Consider the following 26788-nt stretch of genomic DNA (forward strand, 5'->3'; position numbering starts at 1 on the left):
TCAGGGTCTCTCACAAGCTGCTGCAGTCAAGGTGTCAGGTGAGCTGCAGTCATCTTAAGGCTTCACTGGGGGAGGATCTGCTTCCAAGCTCACATGGTTGTTGGCAAGATTTCAGTTTCTTGAGGTCTGTTTGACTGAGGGCCTCAGTTCCATGCTGGCTTTTGGCCCATGACTTCCCTCAGTCCTGTGCCATGGGGGCCTCTCCAGCACGACAGATTATTTCATCAAAAACACACGAGTTGTGAAGGCAATAGAGAGAGTCTGCTTACAGGACAGAAAGTCACAATCTTTCATAACTTAGTCACAGTAGTAACAGCCCAACATATTTGCCATATTCTGCTGACTAGAAGTCAGTCACTAGGTCAAGCCTTACACTGAAAGGGAGGAGATGACACAAAAGCATGAACACCAGGAGGCAGGGATCATTGGGGGCCATCTTGAAATTTACCACAGTCTTCAAACAGCTGGTCCACGGATTCTGTCCAGGTTTTACAGCTTTATTCTATGGGAGAGACAGGGTAGAGTGTCCTTACTGTGTCTTACTCTTTCATTTGATTTATGAACATTCAAGGTTAATTTAAGGAGTTTTGTTTTTTGAGTCATGCCATCTTGGACAAAGCTAGGGTTCGACTGTTGTTTTTCAGTCACCCAGTCATGTCTGACTCTTTGCAACCCTGTGGACTGCAGCATGCCAGGCCTCCCTGTCCCTCACCATCTCCCGAAGTTTGCCCAAGTTCACGTCCATTGCATTGGTGATGCCATCCAGCCATCTTATCCTGGCAGGGTTAGATTACCAGTGGTTAAATTCTAATATCTACTAATATGCTATTTATTAAGTGACAACCATGGAAAGCTCAACTTTTGTACTCAAGATGGAGCCTTTTCAGTGATGAATTTATAAACTTCAACACATGACAGCTCTTTCAGCCTGTCATTGTGGCTGCTGACCAGGTGACCACAATAGACAGATGTGGCCAAAACTGGCCTTTATGAATTTCTTTCACCTGATAGTGACTTATAACCCATCTTTGATTTATTTTAATAACTTTCTAATGACTTGCCAAATCTGGCCTCTCTTTTCTCCTACTTAATGTGGTTTTTCAATACCCAGAAATCATCCCTGGAAATAGGCTTGATCCTTTCTCTTTATTAAAATATAAAACTACTTAGTATTCCTTCCCTCTCTTCAAAAGAAGCAGGCTCTTTAAATCAAGGTTCTTCAAATGTTTTTGATCATGAACTTCTCTCAGTGAAAGCTTTCTGAGAATGGATGTCTGATAATTATATTTATTTATATACAGCTAATACTATTGAACTCATATTTTGTGTATATTACCAAAAATGTACATTATGAAAATAGAAAATTCAAAAAGAATTAGAAAATATGAGTTCTGTTACTTTGCTTTTTATTGTCCAGCAGATCTTTTGGTTTTTGCTGTGGGGCAGGTACCTCAGTTTGGAGACTATTAGGTGCTAGGAAATCCCATGGACAGAGGAGCCTGATGGGCTACAGTCCATGGAGTTGCAAAGAGTCCGACACGACTGACTAAACAACAACAACAAGAGGTGCCAGGAAGCTGGGATTGGATGTGATTGCTTATCACTGGCCCTGAAATGGAGCAGGATCCTGTGGGGCTGTCTGGGGTGCAAATCCTTTCTGTGTCCCCTGTTTCTTGTTTGTAGGAAACAGGCTTCATTCAGCCCCCTTGCTCTTCCCTGAGTCCCAAAGGCGAGCTTTGAACAGTTGCTAATCAAATGAGGAAATGCAGAAACTGGGGAGGAGCGGTCCAGAAACAGCAGTGCAGGGTCCTGGCTCCTCCTCAGGGGGCGCACAGAATGGTGTCTCTGAGCTCTTCTGCAGGAGCTAAGGCCCCACCCGGGCAGAGGATGGCAGTTTCAGGCCATGCACAAGCATCCTGGAACACCACCCTGTTACCTCGCCAACAGCCATTCAGAAGAAAGTCTGAACATAGTGGAAGATAAGGGAGACTCTGACCCCTTCCCCAAATGATTCTCCCTTTAAACACTTTCATGGTTGAGCAGAGTCTTCAGAGTTGGTTTTTGGACACTAGTCCACCTTCTCCCCAGGTTGTTGGTCTCCTGGATAAAACAGCCTTTTTCTTCCAACCACCACTCATCTCTTGAGCATTGGCTTTTGCGTGAGCTGCTGAGCCTTAGTTGGGAACAACCCCAGCACTAGAGGGCTAGCTGAGAGTCGCCAGAGCTGGGAGGCCAGCCCAATCTGAGCTCCCCACTTTGGTGCTATCAGGTGTTAAGGTATCAGGCACCATGAGCAGGCAGACACTTTAGTTTAAGTACTACTCACTCAGCACCAAGCATATCTGCACACACCATTTCTTCTCAGTCTGTTCCCAAGTCCAGTTGCTTTGCCTGGATTCTAGCATGTTTTCCTTGGCTGTGTCATGACCAATAATAGGAGCTGCTCATTAGATGACTTTTCCTTTATAGAAGCTGGAACTGTGGCCAGCTCCAGGAAGCTTGTGAAATAGTAGAGGTTTACCTGCAATGCCCAATTTCTCCCTTGTGAGAAAACCAGCCTTCTCTGTTCCTCTGTGCCTTGCTATAGCTTGCTACTGCCATAGACTAACCGAGTGTCCTGATTTGGGTTCCCTCAGAAGCTGACCCCAAGACAAACATTTGAGACCAAGTTTATTTGAAAGGTGAAGGGAAACTCAATAGGGGAGTGGGGAAGTGAGAAAGAGAGACCACCAAGACAGCCAAGAAAGAGTCAGTGAGTCCAGGCTGTAGAGGTTGTGCAGCCACCATTTTTCAGTCATAGCAGATGGATAGTTTTCTCTTATCTGCTTATAAGTCTAATTGCAGCATTATAATTAGGAACTCAGTTCGTTCTGATTTTTGTTTCACTGCTGCCGTTGCACATCCTTATTAGGTACATATCTACAGGAGGCCTTTTTTTCTCCTTCATTCTCTTCTTCTGGTTAACTCTTAACTTCTGGCTATATAATCCTCCAGTCTTAGGGTATCACTTCTTCTAGAAAGCCTTGCTTCACCCTCCTCTCAGGGGTAGGGCTCTTTCTCTGTGGCCCCTGCCTGTCCTATTAGAGATTTTGTCATACTGTATTGCTTTCATTTATTCATGTAATAAATATTTGTTATGTGCCTGGCAGTGTTTTAGGTTCCTGGTGCTTATATTCCAATACCAGAGGTACTTTTATTTGTAATTTTATTTTGATTTCTTATTTACCTGTGTGTTTGCCTCACCTAATCATATCCATTTTGTTTACCATTTATGTCCTTGTCCTTTTAACACAGTGCCTGCCAAATAGAGGGAGAGCAATAAAAATGTGTTGAATTGCATAGAAAAGCACAGTGCATCTTAGTTCAGAATGATTTGATATTTCTATGGCCTTTTCCAAGGAGGAAACTGATCTCTCACCTTTCCATTGGCTGTTTTCATATGACACTGTGCCCATTGAGAGATAAATTGACCCACCTTGCCTGTTGGGGGTATAAGTCTGTTATTGGGTGAGTTAACGTTATTTTGCCCATTATATTTTCTTTTTTCAGGCTGGGGGAATACATCCCTGCCTAGCTGGAGGAAAGGAGGAGAGCATCCGAAGAGGCTGGCAGCTTCATTTTGAAAACACACAGGTGCTGACTGAAGCAGTATAGTGTAATTGATCTCCGATGGCCTTGGCCTGCAGTGACTTGGAGTGGGGCTTGGGTTCCCAGCCAGAGATTGAGGCCCGGTAGCGGTGCTGAGAGCACCAAATCCTAGCCGCTAGACCAGTGGTCAGTGACAAAGGCCTGGCCCTTCAGCTTTGCAGAAATGAATTCCTACAAAGAAAGTAGTGAAACAAGTAAAGTATTTAACAGGAAAAAGAGTACAGTATGTGTGGATAGATACACAAGTGGACTCAGAGTTACTGAGTCGCACCCTCGTGACAGTTTGAATTATTTTTATGGGACATTTCTTCCAGATTTCCTTTGGCCAGTCATTTCGATTTGCTTGGTTCACAGTCCGTATTTGGTAAATCTCAGGATCCTCCCATGTGTGTGCAGGCATCTTTTAGCCAAGATGGATTCTACTGAAAAGGCGTCTGGGTAGAGCATTCCTTGGCATCACTCCCCCTTTGACTTCCCAGAAGCCTTTCTGCACATGTGTGGTTGGGGAGGTCTCCTCACTTTGAGAATGAGAAATATGTGGTCTGGGCAGGGCCCGGCCTTCTCCCTTAATTGTCTTGCTGTTCTTGTCTTGGAGTTTTAGTCCACAGGGAATGAATCTCAAATCATTTTACCCTGGAGGGGGGCCCATCTACCTCCTGCCACATAATGATTGTAAGTAGAAGTTCTAGAGTCAAAGTGCCCAAGTTGAAATCCCTGCTCTGCCACTCATTTGCTGTTGGACTTTAGGCTCCAGTTTCTAATGCATAAGTAGGAATAATAATAGTATATACTTCATAGGATAGTGTGTAGATTAAGTAAGATTAACACCTTTAAAATCAACAAATGCCTAGAACGTGGTAAGTGATCAATAAATGTTATCATTGTGATTTGTTCCCATATGTCAGTGCTGGTTCATTTAACAATTTGAGGCTGGCTACAGGAGTCTTTGTGGTGCTCAAAGTAACATTTCAGTGTTCTTCATACAGTGGAAAAATATGGTAAAGGTCTTCATTGTAAACAAACTCTAAATTTTAGACAAATCATGTAAAGTTCACAGCCAGTCCAATTCATGGTCCAGAGACTGGCTATTAAAACAACCACCTAAATCATAAGTTCTTTCCTTCCTTTCTTTCTATTATTAAATATTTAGTGAGTACTCTAGGGGCAGAAAAATTTTCTCTTGCCCTTCTAGGTTCTTTGGCTAGTATAATAGTTATATTTATATAAGGCAGGTTAATAGGAGAAAAACAAATTTAATTATGTATATACAGAAACCCTATAAACATATGAAGACTCAAAAGATAGGGAAGATCCCCTGGAGGAGGAAATAGCAACCCACTCCACTATTCTTGCTTGGGAAATCCCATGGACAGAGGAGCCTGGCGGGCTACAGTCCAGGGGGTCACAAAGAGTCGGACACAACTGAGTGACTGAGCACACGTGCATGTACTCAATTGGAACTTATATAACGTCCTGAGCTAAGGAAAGGGGTGGGAGTCTGGGGATACAGAGAAAAGGAAGGACATTCACAGGAAGGCAGAGGAGAGATTTGGAAAACAAGGGTTGCCCTGTTACGCAAATAAGTTTCTTAGGTAAAAAGGTATCTCTGGTAATAGTTCTCTTCCTGGTACAAGGCCCCTTTCCAATGTAAATTTAGGCAGTTGAGGGGGAGGTAAAGAGCTTTTCCTGAATCTGCTGGATTTTTGATTGCCTTTAGCTCAAAATTATTCCTATGCCAAAATGGCATATTTTGGGTGGCAAAACCTGCTCCCCTTCAAATGCTCTTATGCATTTGGAGGCAGAGATGCCAAGAGGAATGAAATGGATCCTTTTCCTTGAGGATTTCACATGTAAAAGGACAAATTACAGCACACTTTGGGAAGTTCTATAATTGGACACACACATGGCTTGGAGAGCCAGAAGACAGAATGACTAACTCCACTTTGGTGATTTAGGAAAGGCTTCACACAGAGGAGGTGACATTTGAACAACTGTAGCTAGACATAGGCATCATTTAATCACGTGGCTTGAATAGGCATTTGGCTGGAAACCCAGCCGTATAGTGACATTGTCCGTTATTTTGGGGGAGCCTGGGTAACTGTATTATCGTTTATAGTACTTATAGCAGCCTTACCAGTTTCTAGTCCTGGAGCCTCTGCCATGGAGACCTATATGGTTGAATAGCCTCATAATGAGGCCCTCTGGTAATATTTAATATGCTAATAGGAGTTCTGAAGCCCAGAACTGCCTTTCCAGTTATTTTTTTAACGTGACTCCATTAGATTAAATAGTAAGCTAGGTAACCACTTTACTGGATCTCCTGCGGCTCTCAATTGCAGAAAGGAATTGGCTAAAGAGCAGCTTTGGGTGGGGTTATGAAATGCTTATGACTGGAGACCTTTAAATCCTAGCTCAGGATGACTTAGCAGCAGCAGCAGCAGGATGCCTAAGGCCAGTAAGCTCAAAAACACATGTGGTATGTAACCAGCTGGGAAGAGTTTGGGAGGAATATTGCTGTTGGTGCAGCAGCAGGCAACTTGAGACTTGAGGACCAAGATCTCTCACCCCTGAATTGCCTCCAAAGATAGCAGAACTGAGGCTGGTGACATATAGTACTGACACTGGCACTTCAGTTTTTCAGTCGTGTCTCCCTCCTCTTCCTTCTCAAACTCAGCAGAACCACAGGTCAGCTTTCCGCTTCCATTATGCTGATGATGGGAGGTGAATCTCCCTCTCACAGATACATTTTTTTTTTTTTTTTTTACTGAGCAAGGGCTCACATGGCCACGGTGCAGAAAGCCAAACACTGGCAGCAGGCGTTTGTAACAAAATAAAGGTTTGTTGCAGGGCCAGGCAAGGAGAACAGGCAGCTCATGCTTCCAAAGACCTGAACTCCTTGATGGCTTTCAGGCAGGGGTTTTAAAGACAGTGTTGGGGTGAGGGTCACAGCATGCATGATCTGCTTGTAGATCTTCCTTTGACTGGTTGCTAGTGAGGTAGCTGTGGGGTGTTTCAGGGATCTCCACCTTCTGATTCCAACTAGTCTGGGGTCTACATGCTTGTAGTCAGCATGGAGCTACCATCCTCCACTGGGTAAGGGATCTTAGTTCTGCAGAACAACTCTGAGATAATGCGTCAGATTATCTGTATCACTTTGGGAGGAACTAGGAGTCCTGTGACTCTGTTGTCCACATCATTAACTGCTTTCATCTGCTCTTTGAACTCAAGGAGGCTAGGAGACCAGGACCTTTTTCTACAAACAAGAAACAGGACATGGAGGGGCTTTTGTGTCTGAGAGGGTTCTGCACAGTCCTGCTCAGTTTCAGTCCTTCCTTTTCTATGATACTCCTCAACTTCAGGGAAACAGGTGCAGATTAAGAAAGGGAATAAAGTTTTGGATAGAGCGGTTAATCATAAACTCCACAGAGGAACTTGGTTTTAGGAGGAGTCAGTTTCATGTTCTCCAACAAGCAGAGGAAAAAATGCCATAGAAGTAAATTTGTAGTGTGGCACCCAAAGGCTACTCCCTTAAACCCACACCTCTTCAAGTCCTAAGAAGGAATGTTTAGTGTTCCCACTTCCTTCTCTTAATTGTGCCTAGCTTACTATAATGTTTCCTGAAAATTATCCTCAGTTGACTTAAAAGTCAGTTACTAAATGCTTTTCTGCCCTTACTTACCAAAATTCATTCTGTATTTTGTACTGACCAGATTATTTATGCAAACAGTGGCTCGGTCTTGCCTATACAAAGCCTGGTCCCCTTGGAAGCAGTCATGTGACCAGAGCCCATTACTTGAGTGCTTCCCTTTATCTCTTTGCTGGGAACAGGGCAGGGTTGGGGCAGACAGCTGCGGCTCACGGGCCAGCGCAGCCTCTCCCAGATCTGCAGCTCTGGGCTCGTCTTCCAGGCTGAAAGGCAAAGCCTATTTGAGTTACTTCTTTGTGTGTATGTGTATGTATTTGTTTTTTGATATATTTAATCAAGAGCTCTCCCTGCACAGAGCTGTAGAGATGTGAGATGTATGGAGTGTGTGTGTGTGTGTATGTAGGGGGATGATCCAGAGAGAGTTGAAATTGTACCTCTTTTCTTTCAGATCTCTGCATCCCTCAGAGAAGTTTTTTCCTGATTTTGTTTCTCTTGAAGCACTTGGGGTGAGGATAAACTTCTACATTGGCCAAGCAGAAGAAGCAGGTAATATGTTTGTTTGTTCTTAGGTATTTTGGGCAAGCAGAAGTCTACATTATAAACATACATTGTGTAGCAATGGAATGGGAAATGTGCACTCCTTGAAGTTTATTTCATTGCTTTGCATTTTCTCAGAATGATTTTTCTCGAAGATGGTGATTGCAAATCAGTTGTCATTGTCTTACAAAAGATGTACAGGTGAATTTGCATTCTGAAGCAATGTAGCCTATTTCAAATGAACTCGATACTTGGGAAGACTCTGTGGTCACTTGGGTGAGAGCTAAAAAATGAGAGAAGGGATACTTTGAGAAACTCTTCCAGACCCTTCATAGGCATTGCCCACTACACAACTGAAGATTCAGAAATTTTCCTTGCCCTCTTGTTGCACAGGACCACAGGATTTCCATCTGTCTGTAAAAAAGGGACGCAGAATCCCTTGCAATGTTCAAGATTTCTTTTTGGTGATTTTGTGCTTCTGTAGATCAAATTGGATCCTGAAACCAAAGCACAGCTAACTTTTTGGTGGATAGACATTTTTTTTAAAGCATTAAATAGAATGGATCTTCAGTCCTGCACTGATCAGCTGTGCCATGGAGTCTCATATTTAATTTCTCAGTCTCAGTTTTTTCATCTTTAATACAGAGTGATGATACTCCTTGAAATTTGCTGTGACGATTAACTGGAATAATAGAAATATAAAGTATCCACTGTGCTGGGTAAATAGTCCCTTAATAAACAGTTGTGATTTTAACTGTTATTGTTACTGGTAAAGCGTTTTTTCTTTACCAGTAATAATAAAAAAGCTCTCTTGGGGGAAAAGAGTCCATTTCTTTGTGAATCTACAGTTATCCCAGAACCAGTAGACACCCACAGGGTTTAGTCTCTGGGAGGTCCCCAGACAGTGCATTCTGAAGAAAGAGATAAGAGCAAACAGGTTTTGTTTCAACACTTTGACCGCAATAGGTACCACTCATGCATGGCTCTTCTTAACCCCTCAGCTAAGAAGAATTCTGTTCCAGTTTTGTTTTTCCATCCTCAGTCTTCTCATTAGTCTTTAGTACAAGTCTGTAAGGTAAGTGTTTTTATCTCTATTTTCTTATGAGAAAACTGAAGTGCAGAGGAATTAATAACTAGCTGAGAAGAATTTAAACTCTGGTTTGTCTGACTGCTAAACCCCAGTCTCCATTGGGCCAGCATTAGCAGTTATGAATGATAGATGTTCTTGAAATACTTTACCTCAAGAGGGTCCCCTGTTTGGCTGTTTGGGAAAAAGTGAACACTCTAGCTTTTTCTTAGAGATTCATGTTAGAGATACACATTGACATTCAGAAGGTTCTGGGAAGTCCTGCAGTGAAGGAACCTGTTGAATACTGCTTCTCCTGAACTTATTTGATGGTGGGGCTTTTTTTTTTTTTTGGTCTAATTTCGAGAATCATAAACCACATAGAATTCTCCCACAAACGTTCTTTGGAAAACCTGGCACTTGGCCTAGCTGCCTCCTGATTACAATCCTGTCTGGGAGAATAGCACACACCCTTGGATAGCTTCTGGTGGTCAGTATGGTTTCCTTGTTTTTCTTCCCCTTTCATGGACCCAGGCATAATCATCAGCTTTGTCTTACAGAATTCCCCTTATTCATTGGAGACCCCAGACAGGAGTACATGCTTATAGGATTATACTGGAAGGGTGGTGGTGGAAGGGGCCCTTCTAGAGCAGTCTGCCAGGGACTCCTCTACCTCCTCTATGCCCCTTCGTCATGTTTAGTCCACAGACCTCAGGCTGTAGAACCTCTGTTTCAGCGGATGCCAAAAAGCATGCTGCAGCAGAGTGAGCCTGAAGAGGTGTCTGTGTTCCATGCTCGTGTGTCATGCTCTGAGCGGGGAGAACTAAACAATTAGATGTGCTCATCTCTCACACTGGGGACTGGGGTTTGTTGCCAGTTGATGACTGGGTTCTGAATTTGGGGTTCTTGGGGCCAGAGCTGGAGTACAGATTTCTCACAGAAGTCAGCATCTCTAGGAAAAGCTGAGTTTCTTGCATGGGAAACCATGCAGTTCACGTCTAGAATGCCAGAGGTGGAGCAGAATCAAGGTCATGGTGGCTGAGGAAGGTGTGGGCCTTCAGTAGAGATGTGCTTAGAAAGAAAACCAAGAATAAGTAAGAACAACTCAGGGAGCCTGGGTTAGTACTTGAAGGGTGCTTGAAGGCCAAGGTTGGATTGGCTCCAAGGGCCATCGTTTGTTCTTTCCTTGTATTTTTGCATTGGGAAATGAATAGTGATTAAATGAAAGGAACTGAACCATGTCAAACAGTCTCGCCCTCCAGTTCTCCCGGCTCCCTCTACTCCTCCCCCGTCCCCCACAGTAGCAGAAACCTTTTAGCAGAAACCTCAGAAGACTTTTCCTTTGGCAGATTATGAGTGAGTGCCAATGATGAGTCACTATTTTATGTTTATGCTTTAGAATCATCCTTGGTGTGTATTGGTAGGGGCAGCAGCACTGAGCAAGTTTCAAGCTGTTTTTGCCAAGATCCACCTTTTTGGTGGTTTTTATCACTGACCATGGTATCCTCAGGTCTTGGTGAAGGCTGCAGAGACTCCCCGCCTCTTGAGCCAGAGAACCCCTTTCAGGCCCTAGGGCATCATTTCTTCAGACTCCTTTAGCACACTAAGTACTTATCTCCCGCTGACAGAGGGCAGGGAATGGAAGGAGCTTAGATTGTCCCACATAATGGAAAATTCCAAGATCATTTTTATCTGCTTTATACCACCCAGGGTTGTCTTCAAAGGCACTTACATTGCTTCCAAACATGTGTGATTGCAGTCTAGGTTGGGTAGTGTGTGGGAGTAGTGAGTGGCACCTGGCCATAATCAGCTCTTGTTTTGGTGAGAAATAAAATGCGGTGACTCTTCTTTGTTTTGTTTTACCTGTTACCTGAGGAAATTAAATTATTATCAATTAATAATGTAAAAATTCCAATAGCAAATTATTTTTTCTAAATAACCCAAAATTCTCAAACAATTCTCATTTCTTTCTGTCATGATTTAAAATTTTTCTTTAAAAATGAATATATAAGTACTACCCATTTTCTGGTTTAATAAAAGACTTTTGTGTAATTAAATAGCATGTATTTGTGCATGGAATGATGGACTAATAATTACTTTTAGCATTCATTTTTTAAAGGGCCCTGGATTACAAATATTTATTCTCTTATTCATTCATTCATTCACTTGGCATTTTTCAAACACCTGCTACGTGAAAGGCACTGTGTAGGTGCCAGAGATTCAAGGAGTATTTAGAAAGAAAGGTATCCATGGAGCTTACAATCTAGCAGAAATATACTCAAGTTTGATGCTTTTTAGTTCTTAGTGAATCTTTTATATGGACTTTTGTTTGTTGTGTAATGAGTTGACTGAGGAGTGGCTGAGAACCGAATGCCTTTAGAGAGAGAAATTTTTTTCCTGGGGAAAAAATTGAGTTTGAAGTATATCACTTCCTGTCATTGCATCAGTGTTGCCTACTCAGTGTCTAACTCTGTGTATTCGTAAAACGGGGTAGAAAAAAGTAGTATAAAAATGGAAGCAGAGCCCAAGGGAGATATGCAGAGCAGTGCTTCTCAGACTGAGATATGGGGAGTGCTTGTGTCAAAGTTCCATGAAGGGTGCATTTTTAATTGCAAATTCCTAGGCCCCCTTGGACTGCTTGAATCCAAGTATTGGCAGTAATACTTGGATTGTATTGGGAGTGTGCCTTTTAAAATAATCTCCCCTGGTAAGTTTTGCAGTGCTCATGTAGGAGAGTATGGATCTAGGCACATGGAGAAACTCTCCAGGACCAAATGTCCTACTTCAAAGGTTGAGGAAAAATCCAGCAGACATGCTCTCATAGGCACTGTAGATAACCTTTGAGAAATGTCTGAGGATGGAGAGAACAGAGGCAATGGGTAAATAGTGCTTCAGTTTCAAAAACAAGAAAAGAGTAGATCCCAGAAGCCACTACCTTATAAGCCTGACATGACCTCTGGAAAAATTCTGTTCCAAACAGATGGAGTCAAAGCATTTAGAGGAAAATATGATAATCACTAGGCATCGTTGTGGGTTTGCTGGAACATTGTTTCCAGTAGAGAATGTCAAGCTCTGCTGCACATTAGAATTACCTGGGGAGCTTTTAATACTCTCAATGCCCAAACTGCACTCAATACCAGTGACATCAGAATCTCTGGGGATGGGACCCAGGCATCACTATTCTTCAAATCCCCAGAGACTCTTAATTTGTTGAGGTGGCCTCTGAGCATTGAGAGTTTTAAAAGCTTCCCAGGTGATGCTAATATGCAACAGACTTTGACAGCTGGTTTGTCTATATGACGTTAGGTAAGTATCTTGGTTTTCTTGCACTGTGTGTAAATTCTAGGTAATTTTAAAAGTCTCTGTGACCTTTAAAGTGGCTGCCCAGGTGGTGCTAGTGGTAAAGAACTTGCCTGCCAATGCTGGAGACATAAGAGATGCAGGTTCAATCCCTGGGTGGGGAAGATGCCCTGGAGGGTAGCATGGTTGTCCACTCCAGTGTTCTTGCCTGAAGAATCCCATGGACAAAGGGGCCTGGAGGACTGCAGTCCATGGGGTTGCAAAGAGTCAGGCATGACTGAAGAGACTTAGTACGCACACATGCACCACCTTTAAATGTCTATGATTCTGTTACTAAATAAAAATAATGGCAAACTATTTTCCTTTCTTTCTTCCTCCCTCCCTCCCTCCTTCCTTCTGCCTTCCTCTCCTCCTCCTCTTTATCTTCTGCTGTTGCTGGCTAGCCTGGAATATGTGTGTGTGTTAGTTGTTCAGTTATGTCTGACTCTTGCGACCCCATGGACTGTAGCCCTTCAGTCTCCTCTGTCCATGGATTTCCCAGGCAAGAATACTGGAGTGGGTTGCCACTCCCTTCTCCAGAGGATCTTCCCGATCCAGGGCTCAAAGCCAGGTCTCCTGCACTACAGGCAGATAGGTTCTTTACCGTCTGAACCATGAGGGAAACCCAGCCTGGAATGTAAGGTGTCAGATTATGTATCTTAATTTCATTAAAATATTTAGCGAAATTTCCCAATACATCTTATAGATAAGTAAGTGGATACTTATGATGGGTAAATTTGCCACCTGACTAAATGAATATGCTGGGAGAGTGTGACTGCAATGGGTCTGTACTAACCTTGGAGATTGGTCTGGAGTGGAATGCCACAAGGGTTTTCTGCCCTTGAAGCTGACCCTATTAACATTTTTTACTCATGATGTGGATAAGAGAGACATGTAAGAAATGCCTATCGAATTTGGAAATAACCCAAAGTTTAAGAGAGTTAATTAATTCCATAACCCATAGTTTAGGAGGGTTAATTAATTCCGTAATAGAATCAAGCCTAGCTCTGATCAGAATGTCTGTTTATTAAGGTTATAGTTGTTTTAAAAATATTTCCATAATTCAAATATTTTCCTCATTTCTTTCTGCCCCTTTCTTTCATTGATTCACATTTTGAAGCTTTTAGTGTAGTACTAAAAGAAAAATAGGCAGGCTTGGCAGAGTCCCAAGTCAGTTGTTCTCTTTGTTACTATCAAGAAATGCAAATAGATTAGCTCAGCTGGTTTGGAGCATCATGAAATAAAGGAAACATCCCACAAGTCATGAGGTGGGGTTACTATAGAAAGGAATTTAGTTGAAAACTCCCATGGGATGGTTGTGAAAGATCCAATATAGCAGTCTCAGCTAACCCATCAAAAGGCCCGGTCAGTGTGAGGGCAGACTTTGGAGGGGCCTCAGAAATGCCTGGAGAGCTTGTTTGAAAAGGGCATTTTTCTAGGGAGGCCTTCAGCCTCTGTTTTTTTAAAGCAAGTATGCCAACTGATTCTGAGAAACAGTGTCAGAGAACTCATTGTTGACTAAAAAAGATGCACAGCATGAGAGTTGTGAGCTAAGTTTTATTTGGGGCAAAATGAGGACTGCAGCCCAGGAAACAGCACCTCAGATAGCTCTGAGAGACTGCTCCAAAGAGGCAGGTCAATATATAAGACTTCGGTGAATGGGGAGTTTAATGCAATCAAACACTTATTTTACAAAAGGTTTTCTGCTAGTCATGAGCTGATGTCATCATAAGGGGATTTAGTGCTTTTCTGGGCTTTTTTAGATATGAAGAGATGCAAGGATTGGGATCATGAAATCAGTTCCTGAAAATAGCTGACTGTCTAGAGGCCTGTTCCACTAGTTTCCCTGGAGGACAGAGTGCCTCACTCTCCACCCTGAACTCCCTTTAGGGTGTGTCGAAGGTCAACAGCCGCAGCAGCACGGGATTCAGTCTCAGCAGAAGCTGACTGCAAATGCCCTTGACAAGCCCCAATTTGTAGTTGACATCATTTTGGTTTGAATTTTGGCATAACTGTATAAATATGTTGTCTCATAGTCATTTTCCAATTTGTGTATTTAAAAGCCTAGATAGATATAGTAATAACTATTTTGAGCTTAAAACCAAAGCTGTTAATTTGTGTCAGATCCTTCATAGTGCCTTACCTATATTTCAATTATAAAATTGTTTGCTCTTAAATTTCCATTTTACTTTTCATTTTAATGCTTTATTTTATAGAGTATTGATCTGACCTAGACACGGGCAAGCTCTAATTTATGTGTTGCAGAAATGCAGCCTATATCTGCTGTGTTGCTGCTGCTGTGTTTTGGAAAATAAATCAGGATTAGATTATGTCTGATCACTTTCCACATCACATGATGAACAGCAGTTGAGGAGAAGCAAAAAATGAATCCTGCTGAGCAGCCCGTAGATACCTTGTTGTTAACGGGCGCTTTCCTCCCCACCTTGTGTGTCCTCCTCCTAGGATCTGTGACCCAGGTGAATCAGTCAGAAGGGGCTCTTCACAGCGCAGAGGGAAGCACTTTTCACACTGTTTTAGAATGAGAAGTTGAATTCATGAACACACCTAATTTAGAAGACATGGGCTGTGGCACTTCATCTGCAACAAAAGACAAGAAATCTGAGAAAGGTGAGTTCCAGGAGTGTGCCTGCCTTCCTGAATGAAAAGGGGAGGGCGAGCTGGGTTCATCCTCTGCCCCTTTCTCAATTACTCACATGGTTCTCAAGCTGCCCAGAGAGATTTTTCACCAGACATCATCACTCGAACTGAAGGTTAAATATTGGGATAATGTTGGTAACTACCTTTAGGAAGAGGTAGCTCTGAATTTATAATGTGCCATAAAGTATTATCTGAGAGATATTTTATGTTTGATTTGATTTCAGTTGAAAATGTACCAATATAAAATCTCAATTTAAAACTCAGTGGCAGGGAACAAGAAAGCCTCTCTGTAAATTTATATCTGTTTATTCAATACACTTATAAATAGCTCTATCCATACCTATGTGACATTTGGTAGCATCATTAAATTTTTATTAGATTTTATAACTCAGTGATCAGATTATTATTTATAGCTGATCAGTACAGAACCTCATGAAAAAAAAAAAGAACTTCATGAGATTTGCTTCATGTTTTCAGAATGTTCTAGGTAGAATTTGAGAAATGCTAGATCATCTGCTTCCCCAAAAGTATGTTGTTTCTAAATAGATGATGTGCCCCCCCCCCACTACCCCCCATGTAATTAGAGGCTTCTGTATTTCCTTTGTTTACTTTGTACTGAGGTTCTTTCTCACAGATACTAGAATCTAGTTGAAACTCACTTGAATGTTTCTTTAATAGACATAGTCTCCACATGCAAATTAAACCCAAAACAAACAGGCTAGGATGATTGTGTGAATAACTTGCTCTTAAACTCCATTCCTGTGTTATTTTGGTTGTATTAATAGATAATTTTCCCAGTTTCTATTCCACATCTTTGTTTTAGCAGTTCACTCAGGCTTAACATGCAGAGTTTAGGATACAGAGTATTCTATCCTAATTAGTGTGGGATGTTTTCCTTTGGAAATCAAATGCTGGTCTCCCTCCCAGCTGACTTAATGCCAGTGAGTTAGCAAATTAATCCTTGACAGTAGAGTAACAGAGATGCACTAAGTCTTTGAAATCTGTAAGCATGTCATGAAATAAATCTTTCAAGAGCTCCAACTGAACTAATTCCATGGTAGTAATTTATTGTGAGAGTAGAGATTACCCAGATTTTTAAAAATGTAGCCAGATTTCTTAGGTTAAAAAAAAAAAGCCAAGCCCAACATGTAAATGTAGATTCTTTTTCTGAAATGCATTTCAGCTTTTGAAATGTTGCATGTAAATGAAAACATTAATTTTGAATTTTCGGTTGCTGTTTCTTGTAAATAATTTATTGAGATGAAATTCATGTAAGACAAAATTAACCATCTGAACAATTCAGTGGCATGTATACAAAGCTGTGTAACCACCACTTTCCTCTAGTTCTCAAACTTTTCCATCACTGCAAAGTAAAATCCCTTATTTATTAATCAGTTTCTGCATATTTCCCTCTTCCCTCAGACCCTGACAACTGCCAATCTGTATTCTTTTTCTATGAATTTACCTGTTCTGGACATGTCATGTAAATAGAATCATAGATGATATGACCTTTTCCTCTGGCTTCCTTTACTTAGCATAATGTTTTTGAGGTTCATCCATGTTGTAGCATGCATCAATATTTCATTCCTTTTTAAGGCTGGATAATATTTCATCATGTGTATGTATTACATTTTTTTTGTATCACATTTTTTAGTCCATTCATTTGATGGACATTGGGTTTTTTCCACCTTTTTAGCTATTGTGAATAGTGCTACTATGCACATGAGTGTATGTATACTTATTTGAGTCTGTGTTTTCAGTTCTTTTGGGTATATACCTAGTAATGAAATTTCAGGGTCATTTGGCTATTTTGTGGTTGACTTTTTAAGGAAATGACAAACTGTTTTCCTGGATCACTTTTTAATAATAGCAGCTTTATTGAGATATAATTCACATACTACACAATTCACCAGTTTAAAGTATAAAATTCAGTGACTTTTTTGGTATATTGATACAGCTGTATAAACCATCACCACAATCAATTTTGGAACATTTTCATCCCCCTGCTCCCCAAACCAGTAGCAGTTACTCTCCTACGCTATACCTCCCCAGCCCTAGGCAGTCACAAATCTACCTCTGTCTGTAAATTTGGGCTGTTCTGGACATTTCATATAAACATAATCAGACAATATGGGGTCTTTCATGTCTGACTTCTTTTATTCAGCATAGTGTTTCAAAGTTTATCCATGTCATGTCATGAATCAGAACTTCATTCCTTTGTATTGCTGAATAATATTCCATTGTATGAATATGTAACCTTGTATTCATCCATTCATCAATTAATGGGTATTTAGATTGTTTCTACTTTTTTACTATAGTGAGCAATGCTACTATGAACATTCATATACAAGTTATTATGTAAATACATGTTTTCAGTTCTCTTGGTTATAGACCTTTGAGAAGAATTGCTGGGTCATTTGGTAGCTCAATGTTTAACATTCTGAGAAACGTCTAAACTTGTTTTCCCAAGTGGCTACACCATTTTGTATCCCTGTCAGTAAGGTATGAGTGTTCTTATTTCTCCATATCCTCAGCCACACTTGTTATTGTCTTTCCTTTTGATTATAACCATCCTAGTGGATATGGAGTGGTATCTCATTAGGGTTTTTATTTGCATGCCCCTAATGACTAAAGATGCTGAGCATCTTTTCATGTATTTATTAGCCATTTGTAGATCTTCTTTGGAGAAATGTCTGTTCAGATCATTTGCTAATTTTTAAATTATTTTTTGTAAGACTTTAAAATATATTCTAGTTACAAGTTCCTTATCAAATGTGTGATTTGCAAATATTTTTACCCATTCAGTGGGTTGTCTTCTCATTTTCTTGATAATGTTCTTTGAAGCACAAAAGTTTTAGTTTTGATGAAGTCCAGTTTATTTTTTCTTTGGTTACTTGTGCTTTTGGGTCAAATCCAAGATTATTTGTACTTCTGTTTTCTTCTAAGAATTTTTAAAAAATTATTTATTTATTGGCTATACTGGATCTTCTTCACTGTGTGCTGGCTTTCTCTAGTTGCACTGAACAGGGGCTACTCTCTAGTTGTGGTTTGCGGGCTTCTCGTTGCAGTGGCTTCTCTTGTTGCAGAGCACAGGCTCTACGTGCATGGGCTTCAGTAATTGTGGCTCCAGGGTTCTAGAGCGAGGCTCGGGTAGTTGTGGTGCGGCAGCTGAGTTGCCTTGCAGCGGACAGGTTGAGTTGCCTTGTGGCATGTGGGATCTTCCCGGACCAGGGATCCAACCTATGTCCCCTGCATTGGCAAGTGGATTCTTAACTATTGGATCACTAAGGATGCCCAATAATTTTGTATTTTTAGCCCTTCCATTTAGTTCTTGATCAATTTTGAGTTAATTTTCATATATGGTGTGAGGAAAGAAAGTGAAAGTGAAAGTTAAGTCGCTTAGTTGTGTCCGACTCTTTGCGACCCCGTGGACTGTAGCCCACCAGGCTCCTCCGTCCATGGGGTTCTCCAGTCAAGAATACTGGAGTGGGTTGCCGTTTCCTTCTCCAGGGGATCTTCCTGACCCAGGGATCGAACCCAGGTCTCCCGCACTGCAGGCAGACGCTTTAACCTCTGAGCTGCCAGGGAAGCCCCGGTATGAGGTGGGGATACAAATGTATCCTTTGGATGTGAATAGTTGTCCCAACACTATTTGTTGAAAAGATTATTTTTTCCCCATTGAATGATCTTGGCACTCTTGCCAAAAGTCAGTTGACCATAAATGTCAGGGTTTTATTTCTGGATTCTCAATTCTGTTGCATTGATCTATGTGTCCAATCCTGTGTCCTGCCTGGACCATCCAATATGTCCAGCCAATATCACACCATCTTGATTACTGTAGATTTTGTAGAAAGTTTTGAAATTGGAGGTGTGAATCCTTCGACTTTCTCTTTTTCAAGATTGTTTTGGCTGGGTCCCTTGCATTTCCATATAAATTTTAGAATCAATTTCTTAAAAGAAACCAGCTGGAGTGTTGGTGTGGATTATTTTGAATCTGTAGATCAATTTGGGAAGTATTCTTAAACAGTTAAATCATCTGATTCATGAACACAGGGTATCTTTCCAGTTATTTAGGTCTTTAATTTCTTTCAATGATGTTTTGTAGTATTCAGAGTTTGAGTTTCACTCTTCTTTTGTTAAATTTAACCCAGGTATTTATTCTTTTTGATGCTATTGTAAATGATATTGTTGTCTTTTTTTAAATTTAAATTTATTTATTTTAATTAGAGGCTAATTACTTTACAATATTGTATTGGTTTTGCCATACATCAACATGAATCCGCCATGGGTGTACATGTGTTTTCTTCATTTTTGGGGTGTTCATTGCAAGTGTGTGGAAAAACAGTTGGTCTTTGAATGCTGATTGATTGTATATCCTGAGACTTTGCTAAGCTCATTTATTAGCTCTAATAGATTTTTAGTGGATTTCTTAGGATTTTCTATTTATAAATCATGTCATCTGCAAATAAAGGTAATTTTGCTTCTTCCTTTCTATTCTTTGCCTTTGATTTCACTTTCTTGCTTGACTGTCCTGGCTGCAATCTCTGTTACTGTTAAATAGAAATGCAAGAGTAGGCTTCCTTGTCTTGTTCTTGATCTTAGGGGGAAAGCATTCAGTCTTTCACCTTTAAGTGTGGTATTAGCTGTGACCTTTCTTTTTTTATGGATGCTCTTTATCAGGTTGAGGAAGTTTATTGTTTTTTTTTTAATTAAAAAACGATATTTAACTTTGTCTAATGCCTTATCTGCATGTATTGGGAAGATCATGTAGTTTTGTTTTTTATTCTGTGTTATTGAGTATATTAATTGAATTTCAGATATTGAACTAAATTTGTATTCCTGACATAAATCCCACTTGATCATGGTATGTAATCTTTTTTATATGTTACTGAATTCAGTTTGCTAGCATTTTGTTTAAGATTTTTGCTTCTATATTCAAGAGATATATTGGTCTCTATTTTCCTTTTCCTTTGATGTCTTTGTCTGAATTTGATATCAGGGTAGTACTAGTCTTACAGAATGAGTTGGAAAGTATTCCATCTCTTCTATAGTTTAAAAGAGTTTGTGAAGAATTAGAATTAATTCTTTAAACGTTTGGTAGAATTTGTCAGTGAAGCCATCTGGGCATGGGCCTTTCTTTGTGGGTAGTTTTTTGATTACTTTTTCTACTCTTTACTTGTTATAATAAAGTATATTGTCATATTTTCTATTTCTTCTTGAGTCATTTTCAGTAGTTTGTGTCCTTGAAGAACTGGTTCATTTCATCTCGTCAGGGAATGTTTAACAGGAGGATTCCTATGTGCTGTTTCTCACAAGTCCTTTGTTTCTTTTTAAGTGGAACAGCACGCTGCTCCCAGGAACTGAGGTCATTATGTGAGGCAGGCTTGAATCTCCTTTAGTAAACATTCTCTTTACGACAAAACTGCTTAGTCTCGATCCCCTTTCTTGAGATATGGATTGTCTCCTGACCTTGTGACCATTATTAATCCCTTGTTCCCTTGGTAACAGTTGCTGTACATTTGGTTTTCTGATCTTTATCATTGTCAAAAGGAACTTCTTGTACCACAGCCTTTATATACTCACAGAGAAATCATTAAAACACCTTTGCTCCATCAGAGCTTGGGGTCCCCGTGTCTTTCTTTCTCTCTCTCTCTTTCTCCCTCCCTTCGGCTCTCTCTTTCACTTTCTTATCATCAACTCTGGACCGCCAGGTCCCGGTCCATTAAAGGACCCCAACAAATGGCGCCCCAGAACAGGGACACTGGTATATGTGGCATTTTGGTCGGAGGGACTCGGGACCTATTGAGGTCGGTAAGTACTAAGACATGGGTCAAACGGCTGGAAAGCCCCATCATTTCTCTACTTTACTTCACCATTTGTTTAAAGCTCAGGGACTTTTGGTTTAGCGCCAATGAATAGAGGCTTGCTTTCAAACAGTGGTTAAATGTAATCCTTGATTCCCTGATAAATGCAGTTTTGATTTAGAAATTTGGCACTGGGTCAAAGAAAATGTTGAATGAGCCGCCAAGCAAGGAAAAAATATTCCAATTGATTTCTAGCCCTCAACGATATTCAACAACAGACAGAACACTTGTTGCATGAATATGAATTAGATGATAAAACTTTACAAAAGGCCCAATTAGAACAACATGAAATATTTCAAAATTTTCTTACTAGCCCTGCCCCGGCTGCTCCAAATGCTCCTCCTCTGCTAACAGGTGCAACTCCAAAAGTCTCTCCTTTGTTAGAACCTAATGAAAGTTATACTAATTTTTTAGCGAGATTAGAAACTGCTATTTCTCATACTGTAATCAGAGAAGAAACCAAGAAACAGCTAGAGAAATTACTTGCTTATGAGAATGCAAATCAGGAATGTCAGAGAGCTATCGCTGCAATTCATGAGACTGGGACTATTACTGATTGTTTGAAGGCTTGTCACAATCTAGAATCAGAAACTCAAAAGATGCAAATGCTAGCTGAAACAATGGCTACTACCTTTAAAAAGGGAAATGAAGGATGCTTTACATGTAGAGATAAAAACCATTTAAAAAGGGACTGCCCTAAGAAGGCTAATAAAAAACCTCCAAGAATTCGCCCTCATTGCCATAGAGGAATGCATTGGGCCAAAGACTGTAAATTTAAATTTGATATTGATGGAAAACCTATTCCAGGGAACTCCAAACAGGGGACCCCCCTGGTCCCCTACAACAAAAACCAGGGGCAAATTCTATCTTTTCCCTCAAACCATCAACATCCGGCAATGCTACCGTTAATATACCAGCCCTAGATGATTTTTTCCTTTACCCTTAAGCAGTCCCTTCTAGAGTACCTACTGGACTTTTTGGACCCCTGCCTCCACAAACCTTCAGTCTTTTATTTGGCTGATCTAGTTTGGCTTCTAAAGGAATTACTGTTCACCCTGGAATAATTGATTCAAATTATAAAGGAGCAATTCAAATTATGATGTCATCTCAGATTCTATGGCAATTCTAAAAAGGGGACAAAATTGCTCAATTACTTCTTTTGCCTTACATTTCTATTCACTCCTCTAATAATGTATGGACAAGCAGATTCAGCAGTACAGATGAAAGACAATCCTTATGGACATCATTGGTATCTGAATATGCCCAACCAAATATAAATATCAAAATTAATAATAAAAGATTTTCTAGTCTCCTCGACACTGGATCTAATATTACTATTATTTCCAAACACTTATGGCCCAAATCCTGGCCTATACAAAAGGTCTCTTGCCAAATTGCAGGAATTTCTCAAATCAAAGTACAAGAAATTTATCAAAATTTTCAAATCTACCCATATGAAAGACCAAAAGGCCAACCTACAACATTAAGACCTTATGTGATAAATGCACCCCTTAATCTAATAAAAAGAAACAAAGGACTTGTGAGAAACAGCACGTAGGAATCCTCCTGTTAAACACTCCCTGACATCATCTGAATTATTTCTTAGCACATACTTGTTCAGAGTCTTCCCTTATTCTTTTTAGTCTTCCATTATCTTTTGTTGAATATATCAATCAATGTTTATTATAAATTCCATAGTAATCTATGGAAACTGATACAATGTGTTTATTTATATTTACCATAAAAAGTTTTTCTCATTCAAAAATATAAGATTGAGAAAGCAACTGGAAATAATAATCATCATTCTGCTACCCAGTTTTTTTTTTATATAGTGTATATTTTTGATCATCCTAAATAGTAATTTTTTTATAGCCTTGCTTTGGCACTGAGACATGATTGTGTAAACATTTCTCAAATTGTTATGCTTTGTAAACATTTTAGCCATTGCTAAATGTCTCATTAGTGGATAGGCCATAATATAATTAATTATTCCTCAATATTTGACATTTAGGTTTGAAGAATTTACATTGAATAATTTCTTCATGTAAAGATTTTTCCTTATTTTGGGTTATTTCCATATTTAGGTGATTTGACATGAAATTTCTGTGTCAAGGGCTATGAAAGTTTTGAAAGATTTCTTGATAGAAAAGAATAGTTATTATTTCCTTATTACTAACTGTATTACAGAGTATTGACAATATTCTGCATATATTTTATTTAGTCCTTGCAGTAAACCTGAGTAAAGTGTTATCATTACTTTTTGTACTGAGGAAGAATCTTGTGCTCAGTGATTAGGTAAGTACTTGTCAAGGTTATCCCCGAGTTGGGATTTGAACCCAGGGAGTTCTGAATACAGTGTTTTTTGCCATCAACCATTACACCCTTTCATGGTGCCTTCCAAAATTGCTGTTCTTGGAAACTAGCTAAATGTATGCATGTAAAGTACCTTTTATTTGCATAGTGCTTTTATAGTTGGACAAAATCTTTCACATATATTTGATCTTCACAACCTGTGAAGGATTGTTCTCAATTTGCAGAAAAGGAAACTGAGGCTTTGAGAGGCAAAGTGATTTGCTTAAGACATAACTAGTAAGTGGCAGAGCCAGGCCTAGAGCTTACCTCTGACTAGTGTGATGGATTTTTTTCCCCACCTTGGTCATTGAGCCCCACCGCAGCATTCTGCCTCCAGAGTATCATGGCATTTTTGAGAAAGAATAGCCTACATATAAAATTGAGGCTATCCCTTTCTTGTGGGCTATCTGCGTTCCATGTAGAGAAGTAGCATTGTTGTTGTGTTATTGTTGTTAGTTTGATTCTTTTGTGATATGCAGTATGGGAGAGAATAGTTGTTGCCAAAACTCTTGGAGGAAGCTTTGATTAATTTCGTTTTCTTCATGAGGAAATGGAGACTTAGATTAAAGAGCTGCCCAAAGTCATGTACTAGTTGATGTCTGAGTCTGAATTGGAACCAGCTCTGACAGATACCAAAGTTCATGCTCCTTTTGATATGCTGCCCTGACATGTAAAACTGGAATTTATCCAAAAAAACAGAAATTAAACATTGTAGTTTCCTTCTCCTGAATTTCACTTTACACTTAAAGTTTTATATTGATGGGTTTTGAATGAATAATCTATTACCTTTTATTTTTTCCTGTAGAGCACTTTGAAAACACTATATTTTCTTTTATTTCTTCCCTTGAGACCACTTAGAAATGCATTTATTCATTTAAGTGCTAGGTCTCCTACAAAGGCTATCTAGCATTTTTGGCTTTGAAGTTTGATGCTTTTAAGCTATGACAATGGAAATTTTCTCTAATGGATATTGTTCTCTTAAAAAATATTTGTCCTCTATTTTTGCCTAAAAATGTAAAAATACTAAATAGCAATCTGTTAGAAAAATAAAATTCAACATAGCAAATTTAAAGATCTTATTGGCTTTATTGAATGATTCATGAATCAGGCAGCATTCCATCTAGAAAACAGAAAAGAACTTCAAAAAGCTGCAGAAAAGGAGAGATTTTTAAAGTCAGAAAGGGAGTGGGACAAGGAAATCATAAATGAAAAGAATTATTTCAGGCAAGGTCAGCTTCCTTTGGGGAAAAACAGGGGTCTATCAGGTTGATTACCTCACTAGTGCTGGCCAGAAAATTCTAGACAGGTTAAGATTACATTCCTAGGAGAGGCTGAAAATGCAATTAGGTTAGGTACTAAGTTTCTGTTTGCTGACATGGAGCTTAGTACAAGTGACTCCATTTGGGGCCTGCTGCCTCTTTTTTTTTTTTTTTTTAACCAATTCCCCTGTTTTCATCAGACTCTCAGCCTGAAAGATATGAAACAAAACAAAACATTAGTACCACTCCCAGCTAATCTCTGAGTTCTTACAATTTTTGTTGATCTTTTGTGTGCTATTCACAGGTCAATGTTATTTGCTTAATCTCTGTGATATGCACAGGCCATGACTTCACGTTCACAATTTTTAAGTCTGTCATTTTCTTTATTCCTTTTCTGATGTTCCAGTGCTAGAGAGTTCATTTGCTTAGTGATGAATGGCTGCAATCATTCTTTTAAAGCTTTTTAGAGGATACAGTGTTCCAGGGAGACTACTGTGATTATGATAAGCAGGATAATTCCCAGTGTTTGCGGTATACTTCAAAACCATGGTGCCCAAGACGCAAACCAATCAAAATCAAATAAGTCAAGGAAAGACCCTTGAAGGATTTACGTTTTTAAGTGACTTGTTCCGTGATCTTATGTAGCTGAGTTTCAACTTTGCCAGAAATGTTAATCTAGGTGCAGCAGATGGTGTTGGCCACAGCAGACACTTCCCTTACAAAGCTGAAAGATAATCAAGAACTGTCCATCAACGGGAATTTGCCATATGACTCAGGGAACTCAAACCGGGCCTCTGTAACAACCTAGAGGGGTGGGATGGGGAGGAAAGTGGGAGGGAGGTTCAAGAGGGAGGGGACATATGTATACCTATGGCTGATTCATGTTGATGTTTGGCAGAAACCAACACAATTCTGTAAAGCAATTATCCTTCAATTAAAAAAATTTTTTTAATTAAAAAAAAACACATAATCAAGGGCTATCCAATTACCAAGAGCAACTTTGGCCATAGAGTCTCAGGATTTTCACTGGGCAGCTTTTCCTTTAGCAACAAATTCTGCAGTAAGATAAAGAGTTTAGGAGAGATTCCTGATCATAGCCTATTTACATTTATTTCTGACCAGGGAAGTAGGGACCAGCCAAAGAAAGCAAATCCTAAATCATGAAAGCCTCCTGGTAGGTTCTTTATAACTTGACAATGCAAATTCAGGGGAGTTGACCAATGAGGTGTCTCTGTGGACAGTTAGGGGAACAGTTAGGTCACCTAAGAGATATTGCCCAGTTATGCACAGTCATCTAGGTATTCATAGACCCAAGGAGAATGTTAATCACCATGGACAAAGATAAATCCTGTCAGGGCACAAACTACTTCCAATAAGGTAGTACTGTAAAGAGACAGCTCAGGTTTTTTGATGATGACAAATTTAGCAGTGAAAGGTTATCCCTCCCCTTGGCAATGGGCTGGGAGATACTGGGGATGGTGTTACCTTTCCAGGCCAATCCTAGAGTGAAGGAAAGAAAGAGAAGAAGAAAGGGTTTCATGTTTAAAGTATGAAGTCTGCTTTTTTAAAACTTTTTTGGCTGCCCTTTGAGGCATGTGGGATCTTTGTTTCCCCGACCAGAGATTGAACCTGTGCCCCCTGCAGTGGAAGAACAGAGTCTTAACCGCTGGATCACCAGGGAAGTCCCTAAGTATGAAGTCGTGATCCAACATCTTGGGAGAAAGCAGTCCATATTAATATCAGCTATTTGTCTTTTTGTCAGTCTGATTTGGAAGTCACTAGCATTTGTGTAGGACAGATAACCAGGTGAAGCCTTCTTGGGCTGTGAAATGTGTCCCCAAGGTTCAAGTTCCTAAAGTTTGGCTGTCATCTGGGTAGTGAAGCATATCTGGGATAGTCCCTTCCAAGGAGATTCAAGGGCAGTCTTTGTTCTTAGTGATTCCAAGTCAAAAGGGTAGCAGAAAATTGGAAACATTAGTTTGATGAGTTATAGCCAGATATTTGAGGAAACTATAAGAATATAGGATCCGGTCTAATTTATAGGTATTTAACAAAATCTCAAAGACAATGAATTGGATATAATATCTACAAAGGTGCAAGCATCTTTCTTTCTAGAATTACCCCCATTTTTTAAAATCAAAGATAAAAATAAAATCAAAGATAATCACAGTAAAATTAATTTATTTGCGTTATACTTGGCCTGATTATTTACATAGGTGCAGCAAGAATAGTAATTGACCCTATGGGTTCTTTTTAAGCCTGCTTTGCTGGAACCTTGTAAGTAAGGTACCAGGTCGACTTTTCCGAGGGACTTTATTGGTTCCATAAAGTCAACCTTAGTTCTTTAAAGCAGTCTGGTCATATCTGAGTCTATGTACATCTCTCTCAAATATGACATTCCAGTTAAAGCTTTTGTAAC

General features: G+C 39.9%; 1 protein-coding gene across 8 annotated transcripts in view; it reads left to right on the forward strand.

Annotated features, from left to right (window-relative positions):
* Nucleotides 1–26788, forward strand: part of PPEF1 (protein phosphatase with EF-hand domain 1) — a 157448-nt gene that overhangs the window by 25185 nt on the left and 105475 nt on the right. For 5 of the 8 annotated variants that reach the window (XM_027534407.1, XM_027534413.1, XM_027534415.1 and 2 more), the window contains 3 exons: nt 3550–3633; nt 7743–7840; nt 14700–14864. In XM_027534407.1, coding sequence (XP_027390208.1) covers nt 14792–14864 — 73 coding nt within the window. In that variant the 5' untranslated portion in view covers nt 3550–3633; nt 7743–7840; nt 14700–14791. Of the gene's footprint in view, nt 1–3549; nt 3634–7497; nt 7601–7742; nt 7841–8832; nt 8907–14699; nt 14865–20513; nt 20706–26788 lie in introns of those variants that run through there. The other 3 variants (XM_027534408.1, XM_027534410.1, XM_027534412.1) reach the window with 3 other exon arrangements.

Source organism: Bos indicus x Bos taurus, chromosome X (assembly GCF_003369695.1).
Source record: "Bos indicus x Bos taurus breed Angus x Brahman F1 hybrid chromosome X, Bos_hybrid_MaternalHap_v2.0, whole genome shotgun sequence".
Classification (NCBI taxonomy): Eukaryota; Metazoa; Chordata; class Mammalia; order Artiodactyla; family Bovidae; genus Bos; species Bos indicus x Bos taurus.